Genomic DNA, 25,244 nt, shown 5'->3' on the forward strand with positions numbered 1-25,244 from the left:
GGGCTTGGGCAAAAAAACGAGGCCCGATTAAAAAACGGGCCGGGACTCGGGCACCACTTTTTTGGCCCGGGTCCGGCCCGGCCCGAATAATAAATATTTTTATTTTTTTATTTTTTTAATTTTAAAATTTTTTTAAAATACTTTTTTTTTAATTTTTTTAATTTTAAAATATTTTAAAATACTTTTTTAAATTTTTATTTTAATTTTTAAAATAAATTTTTGGTATTTATTTAAAAAACAGGCCAGGTCGGGCCGGGCCGGGCCTGGGCAAAATTCTAGGCCCATATTTCGGGCCAGGCCGAAATTTTTTTTGGGCCCGGCCCGAACCCGGCCCATGAACACCTCTACCCACACGCATGCTTTAGGATTAAATTATTTTATTATTGATTATATATTATTATAATTATTGACCTTAAGTGCTTTTTAAATATGTTTATACGTTTCTCTTAAACCAATTTTTTATATATACGAATTATTTCTTTTAAATTAAATTTTTACATTATTATGTATTATTACTTGTATTATTATTAAACTTTTCATTTCATATACATGTTACTTATTCAGATTAAAGCATGTAGGTTATTTAGTATATTATATATATATTTATTTATTTACTTTAAAATTCATTTTAATAATGTAATTTCACATAGTATTTCTTTTTATGTTTCGTTAAACCTTTTTCAAACCCATACATATATTGTTTATGATAAATTTTTGCATGTAATTTATTGTATATTAATGACTTTCAATTTCCTCTTTTGCATGTTATTAATTTTTTTTTTCTATTGTGAAGCTTGTTCGTGTTAATTTACTTGATGTTCCTTTTAATTCTTTAGCTTTAAATATTAATATTTACCCAACATATTATGAGATTCTTACTATTGTTATATTGTATTGTTTATTTACATTGGTTAGTGTGCGTTTTAGTTTATGAATCATTATTTCGCATGGTACATTATTATTCAATCGTTTTTATCCGTTCAAAAGATTACGTTTAATATCACTCAAGTATCAAAATCATTTTAAAAAAAACTTTCAAGATAACGCAAAGTTCGGTATTTGGGATCTTCGAAAGAATTGAGCCCTAACGTATTGGGTTCCAATTTTCCTCGTTGAATCTAAATAATCGAGTTTATTCTTTAATCAAAACACACAAGTAAAAAGCTCATTCTCGGGAATTCGATACGTGGTGTCCTAACGCATTGGATATGACATATTGTTTTCTCGAGACGAGGATTTTTCTAGCGAATGAAAATAAAAGCAATATTATTTAGGAATTTTGTGAAATCGAATCCTAACTTACTGGGTTTAGTTTTCTCATTTGACCCAAATAATCAAATATCATTCTCAACATGCATAGGTTTTAAAAGTCAAACTTAATTTTGAAGATTAAAAATGTTGCACTCTAACTTACTAAGTATGACAATTTATTTCTTTGAAATAAATGAGCTTTATCATCCAATTCATTTTATTCAAAATAAAAGGATCGTATTTTAAAATCTTTTCAAAATTTCAACATTAAGACATTAAACAATCAATTCAGTACCAATTTTGGGCGTCACGAGGGTGCTAACCCTTCCTCGTGCGTAACCGACTCCAAACCTGTTTTTCTCAAAATTCGCAGACCTAAAATTATTTTTTAAGGTGATCCGATCACACCACAATAAAATATCGGTGGCGACTCCTATTTTCATTTTTAAAAGTCGATTCCCATTTCCAAACTTACAAAAAAATGGTTTCGACAATTATATCTAAAGCTCGTTATGGTTGGATGCACCTAAAGTTGTAATTTTTTTTTAGATATTTGAAGATTTTGGCATATTCCCTGAAGCGAATATTACATATAATTGTTTGGAAATTATATTTATTGACATAGTGGCATTATAGACTTCATATTGATTTAGACATTTCCAGTAGTAAATGTCACAATAGTACTTATATGTGAATACAAATTAAAAGGAATGATAAAAAAATTATCAATTTATTACAATTTAGTACAATTGAAACACATGTTGAAGTAAACTAGAAGTTTACTAATACAAATGCAATTACTACTTGGCGTGACCAGTTAGACCATCCTGGATCATATATAATGCGAAAATTAATTGAGAATTCATATGGACATTCATTAAAGAACCAGAAGATTCTTTAATTTAAAGAATTCTCATTTGTTGCTTGTCTCAATAAAAATTGATTCTTAGAAACTCATTAGCTAAAGTTGAGATTTAATGTCTTGCATTTTTTAAATGAGTAGGAGCCCATTCATCCACCATGTGAATGGTTTTGATATTATATGATTTTGGTAGATTCGTCTACAAAATAATCATATATGTTTTATCTACTTGCAACCTATACGTTTGCAAGATTACTTATTTAAATAATTAATTTCAGATCATGCAATTACGATAATTCATCTTGCTAATACTGATGAGATTATATCTCAATCTTTTATTGATTGAGTTTGAAAAACTTTTGTAAAAATTTGTTATTTATGCTTATAATAGTTTAGAGAAATTATTGATTTAACACCTCCTATTAATGTTTAAACCATTACTTATGAGAACTAAACTTCCTATTTCAATAAGAGATTATGTTGATTTACATGTTGTACGTATCAAATCAATAAGTTATAAATACTCCACATTACAATTGGTTTTTGATCAAGAGATAAATATTTCTCATATTTGAATTTTTGTATGTGTGTATATATTCCAATTGTTCCACCACAACGCACAAAGATGAGTGAATCCTTAAAGAAAGTAGGGAATATATATTAATTACAAGTTTCTTTATATTATTAGATGTTTTAAATATATACGAGATTCAACTATGACATAGGTAAATCCATATTTTATGTTTCTTTATATTTTTTTATCAATAAAGTACATCCTCTATTGCTTTCATATTTTCTTTGTTCTTTATTTTCTCCATCTCTCTTTATTTTATAGCAATTAATAATTTATAATTTAATGGTGATTAATATTAAGTGTCAATGTTTTTTTTATCATTTGTTGACACATTAAATTTTTTATAAAATGTTTAATTAGTCAATAATTTAGGGTGAGTACTATTTGATACACTGGTAGTACACTTTTTTTTACGCCATAATTAGAGTTATAAATTTGTCAAATGTCTTATTTCTTTTATATATTTATTTCTTTTAAAATTTCCATTATACCTGCAAACGTTATTTTTTACCATTAGAGCCATTTTAACAGAGCATGCAAATATTAGTGATCAAATTTATCATTAAGCCTTGAAAAAACTAAAATCTAAAATATTTGACCATCTTGAGAGTTTGGAAAATCTATTACTGGAAAATTTATGAGTAGAGCCGAAGATTGTGAACTGTACAAGTTACCAATTAAATGAAGGAATGAGCTCCAGTGTATAGAGAGAACCTCACCATTTAAGAAGTAACCATAGAAACGATGGAACCCGCTATTTATTTATCCATATCCATTTACTTATTTATTTTAGTTAATATACTTTTTTTATACCTAGTATCAACACAATTTCTTATTTCAGAGCGAAATGAAATGCTTAGAAAAAAGGAAAAATCATAGTCGGGATGGCTAGAGTAGCAAAAGCCATTGGAATTTTTATTTTATATATTGGAAGAACAAGTTTTGTTATTAATAGACTAGAAAAGAATAACTAAAAGAAAGAATTAGTTATTCATCAAAATTTCTTTTATTCAATGACCAAAATTAATCGGAGATATATAGCTTGTAAATGTCGAACAAAAATTAGTTTGTTTGCATCAAGCTTTCGAGGGGCTCATTCAAGACTTACTCGAACTATTACTTAATAAAGAATAAGATGTTTGGTTTCGGTTCATCAGGATAGAGATAGGAAAAAAAAGAGATTTTAGTCGTTTGTGGATCACTTGAATAAATGCAGTAATTAGCGGAGTGGGGGTATCCTATAGTTATAGTAGATTAATACATAATATATATGTACAAGAAACAGTTGATTCTGAATCGTAAAATACTTGCACAAATGGCTACTCAAATAGAAAGTGTTTTTATATGATTTCCAGTGAGATTAGAAAATAGAGAGTAAAGAATCCAACGAAATGCTTTAAATAAAATGAGATTCCTCGAGAATGAACTCGAGTAAGGTAGAGTAGAAATTAATATGATAAAAAATTCTGCTTCTAATAAGGTAACTTACACTAAATCAATTAATTGCTTGTAACGAATACGAATATTTAAACCACCAGATCGATGGTAAATGTCCTTAGATTAGGTAAAAGTTAAGGGACCAATTTTGATATTAACCTTAAATCTTATATAAAGGTAGGGAAATATTGGCATTTAACACTAAATTTTCGCATATCCAGCCGCTTCTACAAAGCAAAGACTTTTCTTTTTCTTTCTTCTACAAAGCCGATCCTGTGTGGCCTCCTCTATTCTCAAGTCTCCAAAGTTTGCTCCGAAGGCAGACATAACAAAACAAAAGCGAAAAACTCTCTGGTTCCTATCGCCTGCCGTCGGACCGGTCTGTAGTTTTCTTATCTTATGGCGATGTGTGTCGAAGACAGGATCAGTAGTTTTCCGGATCCTATTCTTTGTCATATTTTGTCATTCCTTCCCATTAAACAAGCAGTTCGAACCTCTATTATTTCAACCAAGTGGAGATACCTCTTTGCTTCACTTTCTACCATTAAATTTGATGCTTATTCAATGAGTGATTTGACTGACAGAAATGTTGATAGCTTCAAGAACTTTGTTGATAGGTTATTGAAATCCCCCGATCAGGTAAGATTAGATTGCTTTAGGCTAAGTCATATGATTTGTTCATGGAATGATTGGAATGATGGAGATCATGATTTTGATATCTCTGGTTGGATATGTTCTGCATTGTGCCGTGGTGTTAAGGAAATTGATTTGCAGTTAAGTTATCGTGAGGATATTTTACCAGCTGTTTTATTCACTTGTGGCTCACTGGTGACACTGAAATTGGATGCAGTAGGTCATAATTTTGAGTTCCCATCTGACGTTTGTTTAGGGAATCTGAAGACTTTGCACTTTAGAGACTCATTTTTCGGTGATTCCGTTCTTAGGTTCATTTCCAATTGCCATGTCTTAGAAGATTTGGCTTTTTTTGAATGTGATTTTTATAATACAAGTGTGATCAATATCCAAACTCCTTCGCTTAAGAGATTTATTTTAGATTTTAATCTAGGAGAATTCGCAGATTTAAAGTATGTGGTGGTGATTAATGCTCCTAATCTTGTTTATTTTCAATATACTGACGTTGTAGCTCAAGGTTATACTTTGAGTACCATGAAGTCTCTAGAGAAAGCTCATATTAAAATCTGCGGGGTTGATACCATTGATTCTCAAGCAATTGCAGCTCATCTTATTCAAGGAATTTGCAATGTACGGTCTCTACGTTTAACCATTAATGAAGGGGTTAGTAAACTTTGTATTCATGTGTTTTTTTTTCCTTTTTAACATTATATTACAAATCCAAGTTTGTGTGTGCAGATTTTCCGACCAAGTTCTTGTGTGCAGATTTTTTGAACAAGTCAACTTCCTATATTTCACAACCTTATTGAATTCGAATTTCTTGGTTGTGGTTTTAATGGGAGAGAAATTTAGCTTGTAGAGTTTCTACATCGTATACCTAATCTAAAAACACTTACCCTCAATTTTCCGGTATGAAATCTTTGTATATGTACATGTATTTGTTGCAATTGATTGTTTTAGTGTCAATTACATCCACAATTACATAAACTTACAAGAAATCAAAAGCATGTTTGAGATCACCTAAATTCAAGGTACAAACCAAATAACTTTTTTTTCTTTTTGTCATGAGTTTAGGTTGTTGCGGGAGCTCAATGGAAGGCTTTAGAAGTTCCTTCTTGTTTGTCATTTCACCTCAAAGAGATTAAAATTTCATGCTTCAAAAGACATATGATTGAAATGGTTAGTTATTTCTTATATAATGCAATGATTCTGGAAAAGCTCATAATAAGTATGGATGACCTGACTAATATGACACAAAAAAAGAAAGTCCGCAACCAATTATTGCAGTTAGTGAAGAGTTCAAAGAAATGTTTAAAACTAGTTGTAATTTTGTAGTACTGTTTTATATTATATGATTACAACTTATCAGTGTCTGGTTTGATTTTATATAGATGTGTTGTTTGTAATATATATTTCGCTCTTAATATCCGATACATTCATTAATGGCAATAGACTATACCTGATGGTTGGTTTGTATATATGTATATTGTAGCCAAAAATAGCCTTTGGAATTAATATGTAGTCCCATGATTGGCAAAATATTTAAATTTGTAAGAAAGAATCATATGATATGCATTACACAAGAAGTTGTGATAGGAAGAACATCAGATTGATTTGGAAGCTCTCAAGCTATGGGGATTTGTACATTCTTAACAGCAAAGAAATTGTTACTAATAAAATATTTTGCTTCATTGCTTTGCATCAAATATGAAGACATTTATTAACAGTGTTTTAAGATGCTATATATATATATATATATTTCTAACTAAGATGTTCACTTTGATCATCTTGAATGCTTGTTATTTTGGGGAGTATCTGTCGAAACCGCTTTTTGAAAACAAAAATTTAGTTGTTGACTTTAAAAGCAAAAATTGGAGTCGCCACCGATCCTTGATTGAGGTGTGATCGGCTCACCTTAAAAACAATTTTGGTTTACGAAGTTTGAGAAAATAAGTTCGGGAGTCAGTTACGCACGAGGAAGGGTTATCACCCTCGCAACGCCCAAATTCGGTACCGAATTTGATTATTTAATGTCCTGGTGTCAAAAATTTGAAAAGATTTTAAAAGAGAACTTTTAACTCGCAAACGAATCGAGATAATAAAATATTCTTATTTCAAAGAAATAAAACATCACACCCAATAAGTTAGGGCACAATATTTTTAAATCTTCAAAATACCGAATATTGCCTTTTGTTTTTAAAATCCTTATTTCGAGATAATAAAATGTCATGACCAGTAAGTTAGGACCCAACATTTTTGAATTCCCGAGAATAAGCTTTTATTTGAAATTTGTGAATTTATTACAAAATGAATACTTGGCTTTCTAAATTCGTCGAAAAATAATCGCAATCCAGTAAGTTAGGACACGATCTTTCTCGAGAATCATGAATGCCAAATATTTTGAAAATTCATAAAATATGATGATTTTAATGCTTTAATGAAAACATATATTTTCTTTAAAAGTAAGATAAAATGTTAATATACAACATGAAACACATACTTTAATTTAAATTATAAATGTGTATGCATTTACAAAATATAAATGTATGGGTATATCATGACAATATGTGTGTATGTAAATATATGTATAAATGTACAATACGTAAATAAAATAATAGAATATATATACAATAATAAAAAATGTTTTAGAAAAAATGTAAATATATATATACTATAAAAATGAATGTATATTTTAAATTATAATATATAGGAAATATATGTATATTCTAAAACGTACATGTATACTTATATATATATTTGCAAAAAAAATGTGAATAATATATAAAATATATATGGAAATATGCGTGAATACATATTTACAAAAGTAAAAAAAAACTAAAATATAAAAGCATATCTATATTATTTAAAAAAAATATTTGTATGTACAAAAATATAAATAATAATAATGTAAAAAAATAATTAAACAGTAAAATAGTTCAAAAAACCGGATTAAATTGAACAAAAAATGAAAAACGGGGGAAATTCGAAATAAATAAAAAACGACCAATTTGAATGCGCAAGCAACAATGGAGGGCCAAAAGGGAAATTATTCCTGCCTTCCAAAACGCTGCGGAGCGATGGGCCAAATTGCAACAAAACTGAAATACGCAGCTCAATTAAAAAACAAAATAGGTTTGATTGAAACGCGTCACAAATTGGAGGGACCAATAGCACAAATCTCCCATTCAAAGCTAGAACGCGCGGATCCTCCCCTCCGGGTCGGGTCAACGCTTGGATCTGGCCTCTTAAACGACGCCGTTTTACTTCTGTTTTAAGTTTTTAAAATAAGAAAAAAAATTAGGGAAAAATTTTGTTTTTCCTCTGAAGCAGTGCTGCTTCTCTTAGGGTTTCTCTAACCCTTTGGAGCCGCCGTTCATGAACCTCCCACGGCTTCAATTGCCGGCCTGGCCTCCGATCGAGACAGAGAATAGAACAGGACCACCTGGTAAGTCTCTTTTCCCCTTGTACAAGCCCAATTTTAACCTTTCCCAAACCCATTACAAAACAACCCACCAGCCCAACACCTAGGAGTGAGCAAAACTCGATTCGACTCGAAAAAATCGAAAAAAAATTGAATTTCGAGTTAAACGAATCGAGTTATTCGAGTTAATCGAGTTATTCGAATCAACTCGAATTTTTTTTTTGAATTTCGAGTTCGAATCGAGTTGAGTTTTCGAATTCGAATAACTCGAATAATTCGAATAATTCGAATATCAAACTATAATATTTTACATTTTTACCCCAAACTCCCAAATCTTTTTACTTTTCCCTCAAAACTTTTACTCCTTCCCACTTTCCCCCCAAAACTTTTACTCCCCTCCCCTCCCAACCCCCAATCTACCCAAAATCTATTTCCCACCAAAATTTTACTCTCCCATTTAGTTTTTCTCAAAATTTTACTCCCAAAAACCCTCAAAACCTTTTATTTTCTCCCAAAATTTTTACTCCCTCCCACTTTTCCCCTAAAACTTTTATTCCCTTCCCATCCCACCTCCCATCTATCCCAAACCCTCCCCCCTCCAATTTTTTTTTAATATTTTCCCTCCAAAATTTTACTCCCCCCATATTTACTTTCCCTCAAATTTTTATTCCCCAAAACTTTTTATTTTTCCCCTAAACTTTTACTTCTCACCCTTTACTCTCAAATAAAAAATCAAAATTATCCAAAAAAATCACTAAACATAAATAGTAATAATTTTATTTATATCTACTATTTATATTATTAAATTAAATTTCACATTTTATATTATTTTTATTATTGAATTGTTTCGTCATATTGAATATTTATATTAAAATTGAATTATTAATTATGCCATAAAATATTCGTCTTAAAATTTTATATTGGTATCAATTTCACATTTTATTTTTAAAATAACTTTTATTAAAAAATCATATTTTTACATTTAATATATTTTTTAATTCTAAAATACATAGTGACAAGAATCTGAAGATAATTGAAACAACTAAGCAAGCAAAGAAGCTAACCAGTATATAAAAATTAATAAATAAATTATGAAGTGATGAAAGTTAATAAAAATTTTGATTAAGGTGGACAAATTTTATTACGATGGGTGACAATGGTTACAAGGACCCAAAATTATTTTTTAAAATTTAACTCGAACAAATATATTCGATTCGATTCGATTCGAATTCCATCTCACTCGACTCGATTCGAGAAAACTTCAAATAAAGTTAGGATGATAAAATGAGATTTGAAAACTCGATTAACTCGAAAATTTTCGATTCGATCGAATGCTCACCTCTACCAACACCCACTGAGCCCAAACCTAAACTAACCTAAATACAACCCAAAACCCGAAGCCCAAAATGCACAAGCCCAAAACTAATTTGTCAAACTAGGGTTTCAGCTTTTCTGAAACCCTAGTACTGCCGCCGCCGCCTCTAGGGTCTTTGACCCTTAGCCTTCTGCCACAGCCGCCAGTCCCATCACCGCCTCTGGCAGTCACCATCGCCACCGCCACGGTCACGTCACCATGCCACTTGCGCCGCCAGTCACCTGCAAAGAAGAAAACAACACAAAAAGACAACAGAAACAGTAGCAAAAAATCGGTTATAAAAGCCTAACATGTACCCTTTAGTTCTTCTTCTTCGGTTAGAATTTTAGGAATCAAAAAACAAATATTGACAAGAAATAAAAGCTAAGTTTCAAAGGTGATTTCTGGCCCTTTTGGTTTTCATTTTTTTTTTACAAATTTTAAACTCATTTTTATTTATTTATTTTTCGTTTGTTCATCCGTTTATATACATATAATACGTTTATAATCAAAAATAAAAAGGAAAGGAATTACCTCCTTCCAACGCCGCGCCGGAGAAGGGGAAGCCGAGCGGTTTCGTTTCCATTTTTGCACTCTTCGTTCGCCTTTCGCAAGTTTCAGCCTTAGATCCATAGCCTAGAAGTTACCGGCTTCGAAAAGGAGCCGAAAAGGCCCTATTTTGCGCCCACGGCCACCGCCCACGGAGGTGCTACGGCAGAGGCGCGCCGGAGCTTTTGGTCGGAATCCATGGCCGGATGAAGAAGGGGGGAGAGGTTTTTTTCAGTTTTTTTTAGAAGGAGAAGAAGAAAAATGAAGATTTTAAAAATTTTTGGGTTTAAATAACCCTCATAAAACGGCACCGTTTTACCCTTAGGGGTCAGGTGCCAAAACGACGCCGTTTTGGCCCTGACCCGCGCGGTGACCAGACCTAAAGGGGAGGATCCGCGTGTTTTCTTAAAAGGGGTTATTTATGCACGCAGTCCCTCCTATTTTTCAGAGCATTACAATTTGGTCCTATTTTGTTGTTTTCTTTTATTTTGATTTAGCCCTAAGATTTTTCTTTTGTTTCATTTTAGTCTATTGAGGTTCTGCGTTTTAGAACTTTGGGTTTATTATTTGTTTCGGTTCTTCCCTTTTTACGCGCGTCGCAATTGGATCCTTTTCGTTTTCCTTTATTTCAAATTGGCCCTATATTTTTTATTTCTTTTCGATTTAATCCCTTTCAGCATCTTTTATTATTTAGTCAATTTTTGTTAACTTTATTATTATTATTATTATATTTCCATTAATAATTACTTATATTTTTAAATATATGTGCCATGTTATATTATATCATTATTATATAAATGCTTATATATATTTCATATATTGTTTATTTAATATATATACATTAAAAAACCCTTTATATATATTTATATACGTATATCTATATACTTTTTTTCTCATGAATATATGTATACATACTTATATATATGTATTTTACTTAATAATTTTAAAATACACATATGTACATACATATTTTTTTCATATTTTATAATTTTCATATATTTTCCTTTATTTTTATGTTCATTTATGTATTTATTTATATGTTCATTTTTATGCTTTAGTTTATTTATTTATTTATCTGCTATGGTATATGTATGATTGATTTATTATTCGTTTATTTTCATTTTTTTATTTTACATAATCATGTTTATTATTCCATCATGCATGTAAATATCATATTTCAAAAAAAAAAGGAAAATATTTCTAATTGAGGCAATGTTTTGCGTTTGGAAATTCGAGAAAACATGCCCTAAGGTGCTGGGTGTCGATTTTTCTCGTTCAACCAAATGGCTTAATATCCTTTTAAAAATTTTAAAATAAGGCAATTTTTTGCGTTTGGAAATTCGAGAAAATATGCCCTAAGGTGCTGGGTGTCGATTTTTCTCATTCAACCAAATGGCTTAATATCCTTTTAAAATTTTTTAAAATAAGGCAATGTTTTGCGTTTGAAAATTCGAGCAAACATGCCCTAAGGTGCTGGGTGTCGATTTCTCTCGTTCAACCAAATGGCTTAATATCCTTTTAAAAAATTTAAAATAAGGCAATGTTTTGCGTTTGGAAATTCGAGGAACGTGTCCTATGGTGTTGGATTTTGATTTCTCGTTTAAACTAAATTGCCAAATATCCTCTTGAATTTTAATCTATGCTATTCGAGTTTTTTAAGGATCGTATTTTAAATTTCTTTAAAGTTTTCAGTTTTTCGACACTAAGACATTAAGTAATCAACTAGGTACCAATTTTGGGCGTATCGAGGGTGCTAATCCTTCCTCGTGCGTAACCGACTCCCGAACCCCTTTTTTTGAATTTCGTGGACCAAAATTGTTGTTTTAATAAAATCAAAGCGTTTATTAAAAACAACCACTTTTTGAGGAGATCCGATCACACCTCATCAAAAAGGATCGGTGGCGACTCCCATTTTCGTTTTCATTTCCAAAACCCAAGTCGACCCCATTTTTCATCAAAAAAATGGTGTCAACAGCTTGACGACTCCACTGGGGACATTTTTTCAAAATAAGAAAGTCAAGCCACGAGTTGATTACTTTTTGTCTTTTTGTCGAAAATTGAAATTTGGTTTAAATTTACGATCCTTTCATTGCATTTCATTCGTCTTTATTACAATTGTCATCATTGTGTTTTATAACTACTGTGTTGGTTTAAATTTTTGTATCCCTCTGCATAGCATTGCATGACCGTTGGTCATACCTTTAAGTGGGAGTGAGAAGCTATTCCTTCGTGAGGTTTTCACCTCCATGCAGGATAGTGGATCGCTTTCGGGATACATCCGTACCTATGTCTTCGTGATATTTTCATCTCCGTGCAGCCATAGGGAAATGTATTCCCCTGAACCGAACTTGGTCTATATAAGCCTACAATAGGTGAGGATCGAGGAATCTACTGGTTCGGGTACCCTTACTTTAGAGCCAAACCACATGTAGTGAACTTTAGGAACTCACCCTAGGTAGAACTACACCAAACCCTAGTAGATACCCTGATATGTGCTTTTATTCTTCCTGAATTGTTTTGGATTATGTGTTTATATCTGGTACTAATCTTTGTTGTTTTAGTTTGGATGCATGACATTTCAACTGCATGGCATTTCATTATAAAAGGCGTTGATTCACATTCGGTTTCTAGACAGAAAGCTTATCATGGAAAACGAATTTCTTGATAAGGTGGAAAATAATGCGGTTGTCCAAACATGGTCAGAAAAAATGCAACTCGAGAAAGGTGATAGTTTGATGGAGGGATACACATCAGAGTTATGGGACTACACTTGTATCAACGTAACTCAGAATAATCTCCAAGAGTTGAAAGAAATTTGAGCTCAATGGGACGATGAGGTTAAATAGTTATTTTACTGTAATTATGGCGATTTGCCCTACTTGCTCGACATCAAGGTTGATGAGCATTTATTTCGAGCTCTGGCCCAATTTTGGAATTCTGTTTATACCTGCTTCACCTTTGGGGAGGTAGACATGGTGCCTACTGTGGAGGAGTATACAGCTTTACTTCGTTGTCCAAGAATCCAAGTAGATAAAGTTTATGCTAGAATTGCCAATGTTCTCACTTTCACAAAGAAGTTAGCAAAAATCACCGGAATGAGCAAGCAATGGGTTACGGCACGAATCAAACAAAAAGGGGAAAATAAATGTATCCCTTGGAGAAGCTTACGAGGTCAGATTTTGGCACACCCTGATACAAAGAAGAAAGTCGATGTTCTCGCTTTGAGTATCTATGGGCTGGTTATTTTCCCCAAGGCATTAGGACATATTGATGAAACAGTTACAGATTTGTTCAATCAACTTGACAGGGGGATTACACCCGTCCCAGCAATTTTGGCTGAAACGTTCAGATCTTTGAGTGCGTGTCGGAGAGCGGGTGAAGGAAGATTCATTGGTTGTGCACAGCTCCTGTTGGTTTGGTTCCATAGTCATTTCTGGAAGGTGGATAAGGTTTCTTACAAAGCATTCTCTGAAAAGTATTCTCCTTTGAAAGAATTAGTAGCGGCACCAAGACGCGACGATATTACTGGAGAAAGGTGGATGGCGATCCTTCAAAATCTCTTAGATAAGGATGTTGAATAGAAAGATCCTTGGATGGTGCCTGACGAGATTTTGTATCGATGTGGAGACTTTGATTGGGTTCCCTTACTCGGAATTTAGGGAGCTATCGGATATATCCCTCTGCTCGTATTAAGACAATGTAGATCAAGACAGTTCATACCAGTAACACAAGGACTGGCCGAGTGTGAGATTTCTTATAGGGGTAATAATTACAAGGGAAAGATTCGAGAAATGTCCAACGCTTGGAAACAAACTCACCGGATGAAAAGGTTCACCGTTGGGGCAATAATAACTCTTGGATATCATGGGCGGTGGAGTAAGAGGATTAACGACAATATTCCCGAGCTAAGTCACGAAGGTAGTCAGTCAATAGAGGAACATTTACGGGTCGTCCCTTCTGAGCTAGAAATATTACAGCAAGACTGTGAAAGAAAAAATACAAAATTGGAAAAGCAGATAGAGCAAATAGAGGAAGAAAAAATGAACTTAAGACTGGATGCAGATGTTCAGAAGCTCGAGGCAGAGCGGTTAAGAAAAGGGAAAGCTAGGGTTGAAGAATATCTTGATAGTTTGAAAATAGATTACAAGAAGTTGCGATTACAATGAGGACTTCCGAGTTAGGAAAGGCTTTTGAGCAGTGGCGCAAAGAGATTCAAGAAGAAAAGAACAAGGCTGATGAATGGGAAAGGAGGTGCCAAGAAATTCAAGCACAGAACGAGACTCTAAAGAGGAGTTTGTCGGAGAATCAGAAAGAAAAAGGGAAGCTAGAGAACAGAGTGACTGAATTAGAAGGATATCTAAATCGGCACCGAAATCGGAACTCTGTGATGGAATTGAGGGTAAGCCTAAATAGAATTGAAGAAATGAAAGAAAGAACTGAAGAGTTAGAAGCAGCATTACGAAATTACGAAATCTGGATCGAGTATTTAGAAGCTAATGAAGATCGCCAAACCGAGCAGTTGCACTACTTTCAGAACCAAGTCAGAGATAGAGATCACATTATGGGAGAAGCCGCAGCTCAAATTCGAGAAGTTGCAGATCAGCTGCAGACGTTGGTAGTGCAAGCTGATACGCTAAGTGTGAAGTATGAGCTGGAATCAAGCCGAGGAAAAGAGCTAGCTTCATTACTTAAGAAGATTAGAATTCTAAGCATTAGGGCAAAACAGTATATGTAATCTGTCTTATGTAAAGAATTTTGTTTTTTCTAGTAAAGTATTCTAAATGAAATTGAATCAGAGTCAATGCCTTTTTTCTTTTTTGCATTCATTTCATGCATTGCATCACATCATATGCATTAACAAACATTAAAGGGCCCTAATTAAATAAATTATTTCAGTTAACCTGGAAACCCGACACCCCTACAGAACTCGAGCGAAATCAAAGAACATGGATCAAAGATTAGAAAAACTTGAACAGCTCCAAAGAAATATGCAAGATCAGATACAAGAGCGGCTGGAAAAAATTCAGCGAGAGATGACAGAAAAGATGCGGGAGTCCCAGGACGACATGATGGCAAACTTAACACGGTTGTTGAAAGAAGGAAATGATAAGGGAAAGGACCCTGTAGTTAATGATGAAGAGGGAAATAATGAGGACCCCCTTTACCCTTCAGGCTTTACCCTTCCGCACATGCATACTCAAGCTGAGCTGTATCCACAAAAATCCTCCGTTACGATCAAACCCCAGCAATCTCAGGCAGGTCCTTCAAAGCTGATGAATTTTCAATTTGGAATAGGAAATAATCCCGGAGAGGATCCTACCAATCTCATAGTTCCTGATCTTGATGATGAGGCAGAAGTGGAGAAAGCGAAAGGGGGTCTGTCAAGGCAATTAGAGGACCGGTGTAAATGGCTAGAGGAGAAGTTTAAGGCCATGGAAAATGCTGATTACCACCGAGGAATGGACGCTAAAGATCTGAGTTTGGTACCTGATTTGGTCCTCCTTCCTAAGTTTAAAATGTCGGAGTTTGAGAAGTATAACGGGACAAGTTGTCCCGAAGCTCATATCACTATGTTTTGTCGAAGAATGACTGGGTACATCAACAATGATCAACTGCTAATTCACTGTTTCCAGGATAGTTTGATCGAGTCAGCGGCTAAATGGTATAATCAATTAAGTCGGGCCAACATCCATTCGTGGAAAGATTTGGCACAGGTCTTTATAAGTCAGTACAGACATGTTATGGATATAGCACCTGATCGAATTGTATTGCAAAATATGGAGAACGAACCTAATGAGAGCTTCCGACAGTATGCTCAGAGATGGAGGAAGGTGGCAGCGCAAGTTCAACCACCACTTTTAGAGAAAGAGATAACCATGCTTTTTATCAACACTTTGAAAGCCCCATTTCTCAATCACATGTTGGGCAGTGCCACTAAAAGCTTTTCAGACATAGTGATGTCTGAAGAAATGATAGAGAACGCCATAAGGAGTGGCAAGATAGAACCAGGAGAAAGTACTAAAAGGTCAGCACCAAGAAAGAAGGAGCACGAGATAAACAATACAAGCATGTTTAACAAGGACCATTCCAAATCAATCACGGTGGGACAAGCCAGAGCAGTAACCACTAATTAGCAAGGTTCTTCGAAACAGGAATCCAATTCAAGGCCAAATATAGAGAGACCTCAATTTACACCCATCCCGGTGACGTATAGGAAATTGCACCATAACTTATTTGATGCACATGTGGTATCTCCATTTTACCTAAAACCCATGCAACCTCCATACCCTAAGTGGTATGATGCAAACGCCCAATGCGAGTACCACACGGGGATTAAGGGGCACTCGATTCAGAATTACGCTGCATTCAAGAAGTTAGTTGAAAAACTTATCAATATGGGGATCGTAAAGATTGGCGACTCATCAGGACCAAACGTAGCAGAGAATCTGTTGCTCAATCATGATGATAAAAGGGTGAACGCAATAATTGATAATGGAGGAAGAAAAGTCAAAGCCAACGTGGCAGAGATAAAGACCCCTCTTGAATGGGTTTGGAAACAACTGGTGAAAAGAGGTATCATTAAGCAAGATTTGATAGAAAGGCCTGAACGAGCAAAGAAATTTTGTGAGTTCCACGCAGAAGAAGACCATGACATCCAGAAATTCACCGAGTTCAGAACCATGGTATAGAGCTTAATGGATAACAAAGAAATAGAGTTTCATGAAGAGGTCAAGGGACTAGAAGAGGGAGAAGTTTATGCTTCAGAGGAAGGATCTGCGGGGAAAGCCCAAGAGGTTAATCACCCAGTGGTTATCATTTCAAAGCCAATGAACAAAGAATCTGGAATACAAATAGCGCCAAAGGTCATAATCCAAAAACCTGTATCCTTTCCTTACAAGGATAGCAAAAAGGTTCCTTGGAATTACGACTGCAATGTGACGATTCCAGGAAAAGAAAGCTTGGTAAATGCTTCAGAAGAGAAGAAAGGATTCTATACACGAAGTGGAAAACGCTATGATCCGACAAATGCAAGAGTGGAATCTGGAAAAGAAAAAGCTTTAGTAGTTGAGCTGGAAAAAGTAAAAACAGACAAAATTGAACCACGTGTCAATCAGCCGGTAATTGAAAATGAGGCTAGAGAATTTCTAAAATTCTTGAAACATAGCGAGTACAGCGTGGTAGAACAATTACATAAGCAACCGGCTCGTATCTCGGTGCTTGATTTGTTTATAACTTCAGAGATACATCGTAATGCATTGATTAAGGTGCTAAATGAAACTTATGTCGCTAACGATATCTCAGTGAATAAGTTGGACCACTTGGTTAACAATATCAGTGCCGACAATTTGATTTTCTTTAATGATGATGAAATACCGTTGGGGGGAAGAAGAGCCACCAAAGCATTACATATCACTGCTCGCTGCGGGGAGTATATGCTAGCGGGAGTGCTAATTGATAATGGATCAGCCTTGAATGTTTTACCCCTGTCTACCTTAAATAGGTTACCGGTGGATAGTTCTCACATGAAATCATGCCAGAGTATAGTGAGAGCATTTGATGGTACCAAAAGGATGGTGATGGGAAGAATAGAAATACCCCTCTCGATTAGCCCGAATACATACGATGTGGACTTCCTAGTGATGGATATTAAGCCTTCGTATAATTGCTTGTTGGGAAGACCCTGGATTCATTCAGTAAGGGCGGTGCCTTCATCATTGCACCAGAAGTTGAAATTGGTAATAGAAGGCCGGCTGATTACGATTAATGCCGAGGAAGACATCATTGCATCAGTAACCAGTGATGCACCATATTTGGGAACGGATGATGAGGCGGTTGAATGTTCTTTTCGATCCTTAGAATTCGTAAATGCGACCTTTATCATTGAGGGAAAGAAGATCCCGATGCCCAACGTATCTAAAGCCACGAGGATGGGATTACAAATGACAGTTGGGAAAGGAGCTATGCCTGGAAGAGGACTCGGAAGATGCCTTCAAGGAAGGATAGAGGCACCAGTGGTGAAGGACAAACAAGACCGTTTTGGTTTAGGGTTTAAGCCAAATGCCAAGCAAAGAAAAAAAGAGTTAGAGAAAAGACAAGAGAGGAGGAAGGCGCGTCTGAACAGAAAAGAAGTTGATTGGGAACCTATGGCTTTCCCCCACATATCCAGGACTCTCGTATCGGGAGGAACTATGTATTCTGGACTGAGGACTCCAAGAAAGAAGACCACAGAGGAGATGTTAGGAAACCTGAACATCAATGCATATTTGAAGAAAAATCTGAAGAAGGAAGTATATCAGGCATCCGTCCCTTTGAACCTGGGAGTGTTTTAAACAACTGGACTGCAGAAGAAATGCCTGAAGTTTTTAGAGCTTTTCCAGAGTAATATTCAAGACATACTAACTGTTTAAGCCTAGAAAAAATGAAAACTTTTTGTGAAATGAAATGGGCTTATATTTGAACATTTTGACTTCAATGAAATATATCTTTGCATTTTCTGAGTATATATTCTTTTAAGATTCTTTTCATTCTTTCGTTTGAATAATCATCTTGGATGCTTTTATTCCAAATCATTCTTTCATTCATGATCATACTAAATAAGAATCCTTAAATTCATACATTCTCTGTACATTCTTTGATACCCATAACAGGTCCCAAGATATCAATGACATGAGTGACCCTATTATGGACTTAGGGAATCCTTTTGAACGAGATATGTGTTTAGAGGAATCTCAAGATTTTGAAGATAACACAGATTGCAACCTATCTCCGGACCTGTTGAGGATGGTAGAGCAGGAAGAGAAACAAATCTTACCTCACAAAAAGACGGTAGAGACGGTGACCTTGGAAGAGGGAAAAGTGGTGAAGATTGGCACATGCATAGCTGAAGAAGTAAAACAAGATCTCATTGAGTTGCTTCGAGAGTTCAAAGATGTCTTCGCGTGGTCATACCAAGATATGCCCGGGTTGAGTACTGATATTGTAGTTCACCGTCTTCCTATAAAGGAAGATTGCAAGCCCGTTCAGCAAAAACTCCGAAGAATGAGGCCTGATGTGGTGTTAAAAATAAAAGAGGAGGTGCAAAAGTAATTTGACGTTGGATTCCTGCAAGTGGTCAATTACTCCGAGTGGGTGGCCAATATCGTACCTGTCCCTAAGAAAGATGGGAAGGTATGAATGTGTGTAGATTATAGAGATTTAAATAAGGCTAGCCCAAAAGATAACTTCCCCTTACCGCACATCAATGCCTTGGTAGACAATACAGCAGGGCATTCGTTGTTTTCTTTCATGGATGGTTTCTCTGGATATAATCAAATCAAGATGCATCCTGAGGATATGAAGAAAACTACATTCATAACCCTGTGGGGGACCTTTTGTTATAAAGTGAAGCCATTTTGGTTGAAAAATGCAGGGGCAACTTATCAGAGGGCTATGGTAACACTGTTCCATGATATGATGCATAAGGAGTTAGAAGTATATGTGGATGACATGATTGCAAAATCTAAAACAGAAGAGGAACATGTGAAGGTCCTCAAGAAATTATTTATAAGGTTGAGAAAATTTCAGCTAAAGCTAAATCCATCGAAATGCACATTCGGGGTTAGATCAGGAAAATTGCTGGGGTTCGTGGTCAGTGAAAGAGGAATTGAGATTGATCCTGACAAAGTAAAGGCAATACAATAATTACCCTCACCGCATACTCAAAAAGAGGTTCGAGGTTTTCTAGGAAGACTAAACTATATTGCTCGGTTTATTTCACAGTTAACCGAGAAATGTGACCCCATATTTCACCTCCTTAAGAAACGCAATCCAGGTGTATGGGATGAGGAGTGTCAGAAAACTTTCGAAAAAGCAAACAATACTTGTCCAACGCCCCAGTGTTGATGCCACCTTGCCCAGACAAGCCACTTATATTGTATTTGGCAGTATTTGAAAATTCCATGGGATGCGTGCTTGGCCAACATGATGACTCAGGACGAAAAGAAAGAGCAATTTACTATCTCAGTAAGAAGTTCACCGAGTGCGAAACAAGATATTCGCCAATTGAGAAGCTATGTTTTGCCCTGATTTGGACAACTCGTAGACTGAGACAGTACATGTTGTACCATACAACCTGGTTGATTTCTAAACTAGATCCTTTGAAATACATGATGGAGTCGACCGCTCTGAATGGGAGGATAGCCCGATGGCAAATTCTTCTATCTGAATTTGATATAGTCTATGTGAACCATAAGGCGGTAAAAGGGAGTGCAATAGCAGATTTCCTGGCAAGTAGAGCTCTAGAAGATTATGAGCCACTAAACTTTGATTTCCTAAATGAGTATTTGATGTATGTTGTAACTACAGAAAAAGATTTTCAAAAAGGTGGTCCTTGGAAGCTGAACTTTGACGGAGCTTCAAATGCTGTAGGCAACGGAATTGGGGCAGTCCTCGTGTCCCCTAGTGGAGATCATTATCCTTTCACTAGCAAATTGGACTTTGATTGCACAAATAACATGGCCGAGTATGAAGCTTGTATTATGGGCATACGGGCAGCCATAGAGCGGAAAATTAAGGTGCTAGAGGTATACGAAGACTCTGCGTTAGTAATTTACAAGCTCAAAGGGGAATGGGAAACAAGAGACCCGAAGCTAGTCCGCTATCAAAATTTGGTCTTGGAATTGATTGAGGAATTTGACAGTGTCACCTTTTGTTATCTCCCACGAGATGAAAACCAGATGGCAGATGCTTTGGCAACTCTAGCCTCTATGTTTAAAGTGAACAAACCAGAAGATATGAAGCCTATTCAGACTAGCATTCATGAGGCTCCAGCACATTGTTACAACATTGACAATGAAGAGGAAAAGGATGATCACCCCTGGTATAATGACATATTGCGATATGTAAAAAGTCGTGAGTACCCAGACCATGCGACGGAAAATGATAAAAGGACATTAAGGAGATTAGCCATTGATTACGTCCTAGATGAGGAGATCTTGTATAAAAAGGGAAAAGATCAAGTATTGTTGAGATGTGTGGATGCTGTCGAAGCCAAGAAAATTTTGGAAGAAGTGCATGAAGGTATTTGTGGAACACATGCCAACGGCTTCACGATGGCCAGACAAATTATGAGATTTGGGTATTATTGGTCCACTATGGAAGGGGATTGCATTAATTATGCCAAAAAGTGCCAATAAATGTCAAATTTATGGTGACAAGATGCACGCACCACCTTCACCCCTTCACGTTATGGTTTCTCCATGTGGGGAATGGATGTTATTGGGTCAATATCTCCAAAGGCTTCTAATGGGCATCGTTTTATCCTTGTGGTTATTGATTACTTCACTAAACGGGTGGAGGCTGCTTCATATGCTAACATCACAAAGTCAGCAGTTAGCAAGTTTTTGAAAACAGAAACCATATGTCGATACAGGATGCCTGAAAAGATCATATCTGACAATGCGCTGAACTTGAACAACAACTTAATAGTGGAAGTTTGTAGTCAGTTCAAGATCAGACACCATAATTCGTCACCGTACTGTCCAAAAATGAATGGTGCCGTGGAAGTAGCTAACAAAAATATCAAGAAAATTGTAGGGAAAATGACTGAAACCTACAAAGACTGGCACGAGAAATTACCTTTTGCCCTCCTGGCATATCGTACCTCTGTTAGGACCTCTACTGGGGCAACACCATTTTCTTTAGTCTATGGGATGGAGGCAGTTTTACCCATAGAAGTTGAAATCCCTTTTCTCCGAGTATTAGCTGAACTAAAGTTAGATGAGGCCGAATGGATTCAATCTCGATATGATCAGCTAAACTTGGTAGAAGAAAAGAGGTTAAAAGCTATTCGTCACGGTCAGATGTATCAGAAACGAATGATGCGAGCCTATAACAAAAAAGTTCGTCCCAGAGAATTTCACGAGGGGGACCTGGTTTTGAAAAAGATTCTTCCTCTACAAAAAGATTTTAGAGGAAAATGGATGCCAAATTGGAAAGGTCCGTATGTGGTAAAAATGGCCTTTTCTGGAGGAGCTTTAATCTTGAACGAGATGGATGGTAAAAGCTTACCAAATCCTGTAAACTCAGATTCAGTCAAGAAATATTTCACTTAAAGAAGGAAGGACCAAGGTGAAAACCTGCAAAGGGCACTTTGAGTAAAAAAAAAAGGAGAGGCCAGGGTGAAAACCCGCAAAGGGCGCCTTGAGACCAAAGGGGATTTGAGCTGAAAACCTGAAAAAGGCAGCTCAAATTTTGATGAGGAATGTGGTGAACGGAATAGCTCAAATTTTGATCAAGATCTGGGGCATGTGGAGGTCTCGCTATACTTGAATTAACAAGAAAGGGTAGGCGACATCTTGGGGCATCGACAAAATATTGTAGATTCCCTAAACACATATTAAAGCTTATACAGGGAAGCTCGTGCTGCGATATCTAGGGCACCTGTTGTCATCTTATATATTTTGAATCTCAGCAAAATTTGTTGTCTTGATTAATGTATTCATTTCAAGCTTTGCTCCCCAATAAAATTCCATCTTATCTATCGTTTTTCTTTAGCAAAATTTGCTATCTTGATTCACTTATTCATTTCGAGATTTGTTCTCAATAACATTTTGTTTGACCAATGTGATAATCCTGTTCAAAACATTTGAAATAACGATTAATGGACTGAATGTTCAAACAAAAGGAGTTTTGCATATTACTCTAGAAATTTCTAAATAATGAAGTAACCTAAAACAGGACTATTGTTTAGAACACACCAAATTTAAAGTGCCTAAAAGAGAAAAGTCTAAGTCAGGACTATCCTTTCAAACTTTGTTGTCCAAACATGGATTAAACAAAATGGCAAGATGTCATATTGGTGGCAAAGCTTCAATAATCACCAAGTGATGAGAAGAAGTTTCTCGGAAGAGAAACTTTTGCATTTGTGCATAAACATTTGGTATGATACCCTGGGAATGGTGTAGAAGACTAAAGAGTTTCACATTCTGTATCATTGAATTATGATAACAGAGGATTGAGAAAAAGCCATATCTTTCTACCCTTGGATTACAGTGGGAGATTGATGATACAAATTTCATGTCCTAGTGGATTGAATTTTGACGTTCATAGTGGGGGCAATCAGATTAAGTGTTCCTTTGGATATGCCAGCCGAGCAAAAAGGCTTTGTAGCATGCCAGTGATAAAACCTTAATAAGCTTTTGTGTGATGATAACCTAAGCATTAAGGAATCATTTTCATGACATTCTGCATTTATTCAAATGTCATTCATACACATTTAGTTAGGAAATTTTGATTCATTTTAATCATGACATCCTAAACACTAGGCATAAATAGGTTCATCAAATGGATTATACAGGTCATGTTCCCCAGAGAACAGTTCAATGAAGATGGTAGGTCTTGTTACCCTGAGTTGATAGCAAAGCAAATCAAAGAAACCATACATTGTAATTTAAAAGATTGAAGCCACAACGATGAATCTTACTTCCCAGGCGATGCAGCGTGTAATACCCCGAAAATTTCTACAGTAAGGAAAGTAAGATAATATCTCTGATATAGTAAAATAAGGAAATAAAGTACTAAAAAGGGGTAATTTTGAGTTATGGCAATATTGGGAAGTATATTATAACATATTAATTCAAGAAAGGATTAAATCGCAAAAGTGAGAAAAGTTTTGTTACCCAATAGTAAATACTCAAAAGTTGAGGGGTTAAAGTGTAAATATGAAAAAGTTGAAGGACCAATGGTGTAAATATTTTAAGGGTGGAATAATCTAGAAACTAAGAAAAATGGATGGATTGGGACCAAATTGAAAAAGGTGAAGAAGTTTGAGGGACTAAATCACAATTTTACCAAATTAAGTGGTGACTCAAGGATGAAATTTTAAAAGATCATAAGGGGCAAAATGGTCAATTAGAAGAGAGAGAAATCTAGAAGATAATGATGATGTTGGAGATATTTTAGATTAATAAATAAATAAATATTAGTTTATTAATATTTTAATTTGATTTTTTTAAAATGATATTATTTTATTATTATTAATTTATTTAGTATATATATATGTGGAAATAAGGATGAAAAGCAGCCATTCCCCCATTTTTTGCATGCATTAACGTGAGAAGAAGAGGGGAAGAAAGAAAGCTTTGTTTTCTTTACAATTTGGTCCTTTCACCAAAAATCCACCATTTTCACTTAGAAATCAAAGAAATTTCCATAGCCACCAAGAGAGAAAATTGACAAGGAGACTATCGGGAGCTAGAATATCAAGCTAGATTCAAGAAATGAAATAGAGCTGGATGAAGAGAAAATCAAGCTAAATATTGAAATCAATAGAGCAAGGTAAGAACATCAAGATTTCATTATATTTTTGAGTTTGATATTATCGAAAAAGTATGAAATTGATGTTAATGTAGGATTTTATTATATAAGGTTCTATGTTCTTGATATGTTAGTGAAGAAAAATAAGAGAAAGTGATGGGAAATACTATAGAGAAAGGGAATAAGGGTGTCATAAATTTAGTAATCAACATTTTGCACTAAAACAGTTTTGGACAGCAGCAGTAGGTTAACTTTGAAAAATCACCATAAATCATGGAAATCGAATTAGAGGATGAGAAAAATATGGAATTAAATCTTATTGAGTTTAGTTTCTCATAGAAGAAACAATGTAAGTAATGGAATTGTAAATCATGAGATATAATGAATTTTGTGAGACAAGGTCAGAATGAATTTGGGTTCCCCTGTTCTTACTTTGGAAAATCATAAAAAATTGCATAAAAATAATTAGGGGTTAAAATTTACATTATTAAAATCCTTAATGAGTATATTTTTAATAGAAACAAATTGGAACATCATCTGAATACCGTACAATGAGATAATTAATTTTTAGTGAAGAAGGGTTGAAACTGTCAGACAGCAGAACAGGGATGATTTTAGAGAATAAACTGTACTTATTGGATAAACCAAAAATTCTGAAAATTTTATGATAATAATATATGTGAGTTTAGTTTCATATAAAATTAACGGATCTCAATTTTGAGTTCTGTAGCTCAAGATATAAATAATTTAGTGACTATGACTCAAGTGGACAGCTTTGAATGAATATAAATAAATGTGAAATTATGATTATGTTACATATAAGCAAGTTATATATATTAAGGATGTGGAATGGAGAGGAGGAGGAGGA

At 34.8% G+C, this 25,244-nt stretch overlaps 2 protein-coding genes across 2 annotated transcripts; both read left to right on the forward strand.

Moving 5' to 3' along the window:
- The first annotated feature begins 4,382 nt into the window (after positions 1–4,382).
- Positions 4,383–5,531, forward strand: LOC121214504 (F-box/LRR-repeat protein At4g14103). The gene is made up of 2 exons (XM_041088268.1): positions 4,383–5,420; positions 5,523–5,531. Exons 1-2 carry the CDS (start codon positions 4,524–4,526, stop codon positions 5,529–5,531), a joined length of 906 nt encoding a protein of 301 aa, XP_040944202.1. The 5' UTR covers positions 4,383–4,523.
- Positions 5,532–20,574: 15,043 nt separating this feature from the next.
- On the forward strand, positions 20,575–23,146 carry LOC121214505 (uncharacterized). Its single transcript, XM_041088269.1, has 2 exons — positions 20,575–21,078; positions 23,072–23,146. The coding sequence occupies exons 1-2, from the start codon at positions 20,575–20,577 to the stop codon at positions 23,144–23,146; spliced, it is 579 nt and encodes a 192-aa protein (XP_040944203.1).
- Positions 23,147–25,244: the final 2,098 nt, after the last annotated feature.

This window comes from Gossypium hirsutum, chromosome D02, assembly GCF_007990345.1.
Source record: "Gossypium hirsutum isolate 1008001.06 chromosome D02, Gossypium_hirsutum_v2.1, whole genome shotgun sequence".
Classification (NCBI taxonomy): Eukaryota; Viridiplantae; Streptophyta; class Magnoliopsida; order Malvales; family Malvaceae; genus Gossypium; species Gossypium hirsutum.

Coding starts and splice junctions, on each gene's coding strand:
- LOC121214505 (XM_041088269.1), top strand. CDS start 20,575: ATGGCCGAGTATGAAGCTTGTATTATGGGCATACGGGCAGCCATAGAG. Junction 21,079..23,071: donor ATAAAAAGGGAAAAGATCAA/GTATTGTTGAGA, acceptor TTATGATAACAG/AGGATTGAGAAAAAGCCATA.
- LOC121214504 (XM_041088268.1), top strand. CDS start 4,524: ATGGCGATGTGTGTCGAAGACAGGATCAGTAGTTTTCCGGATCCTATT.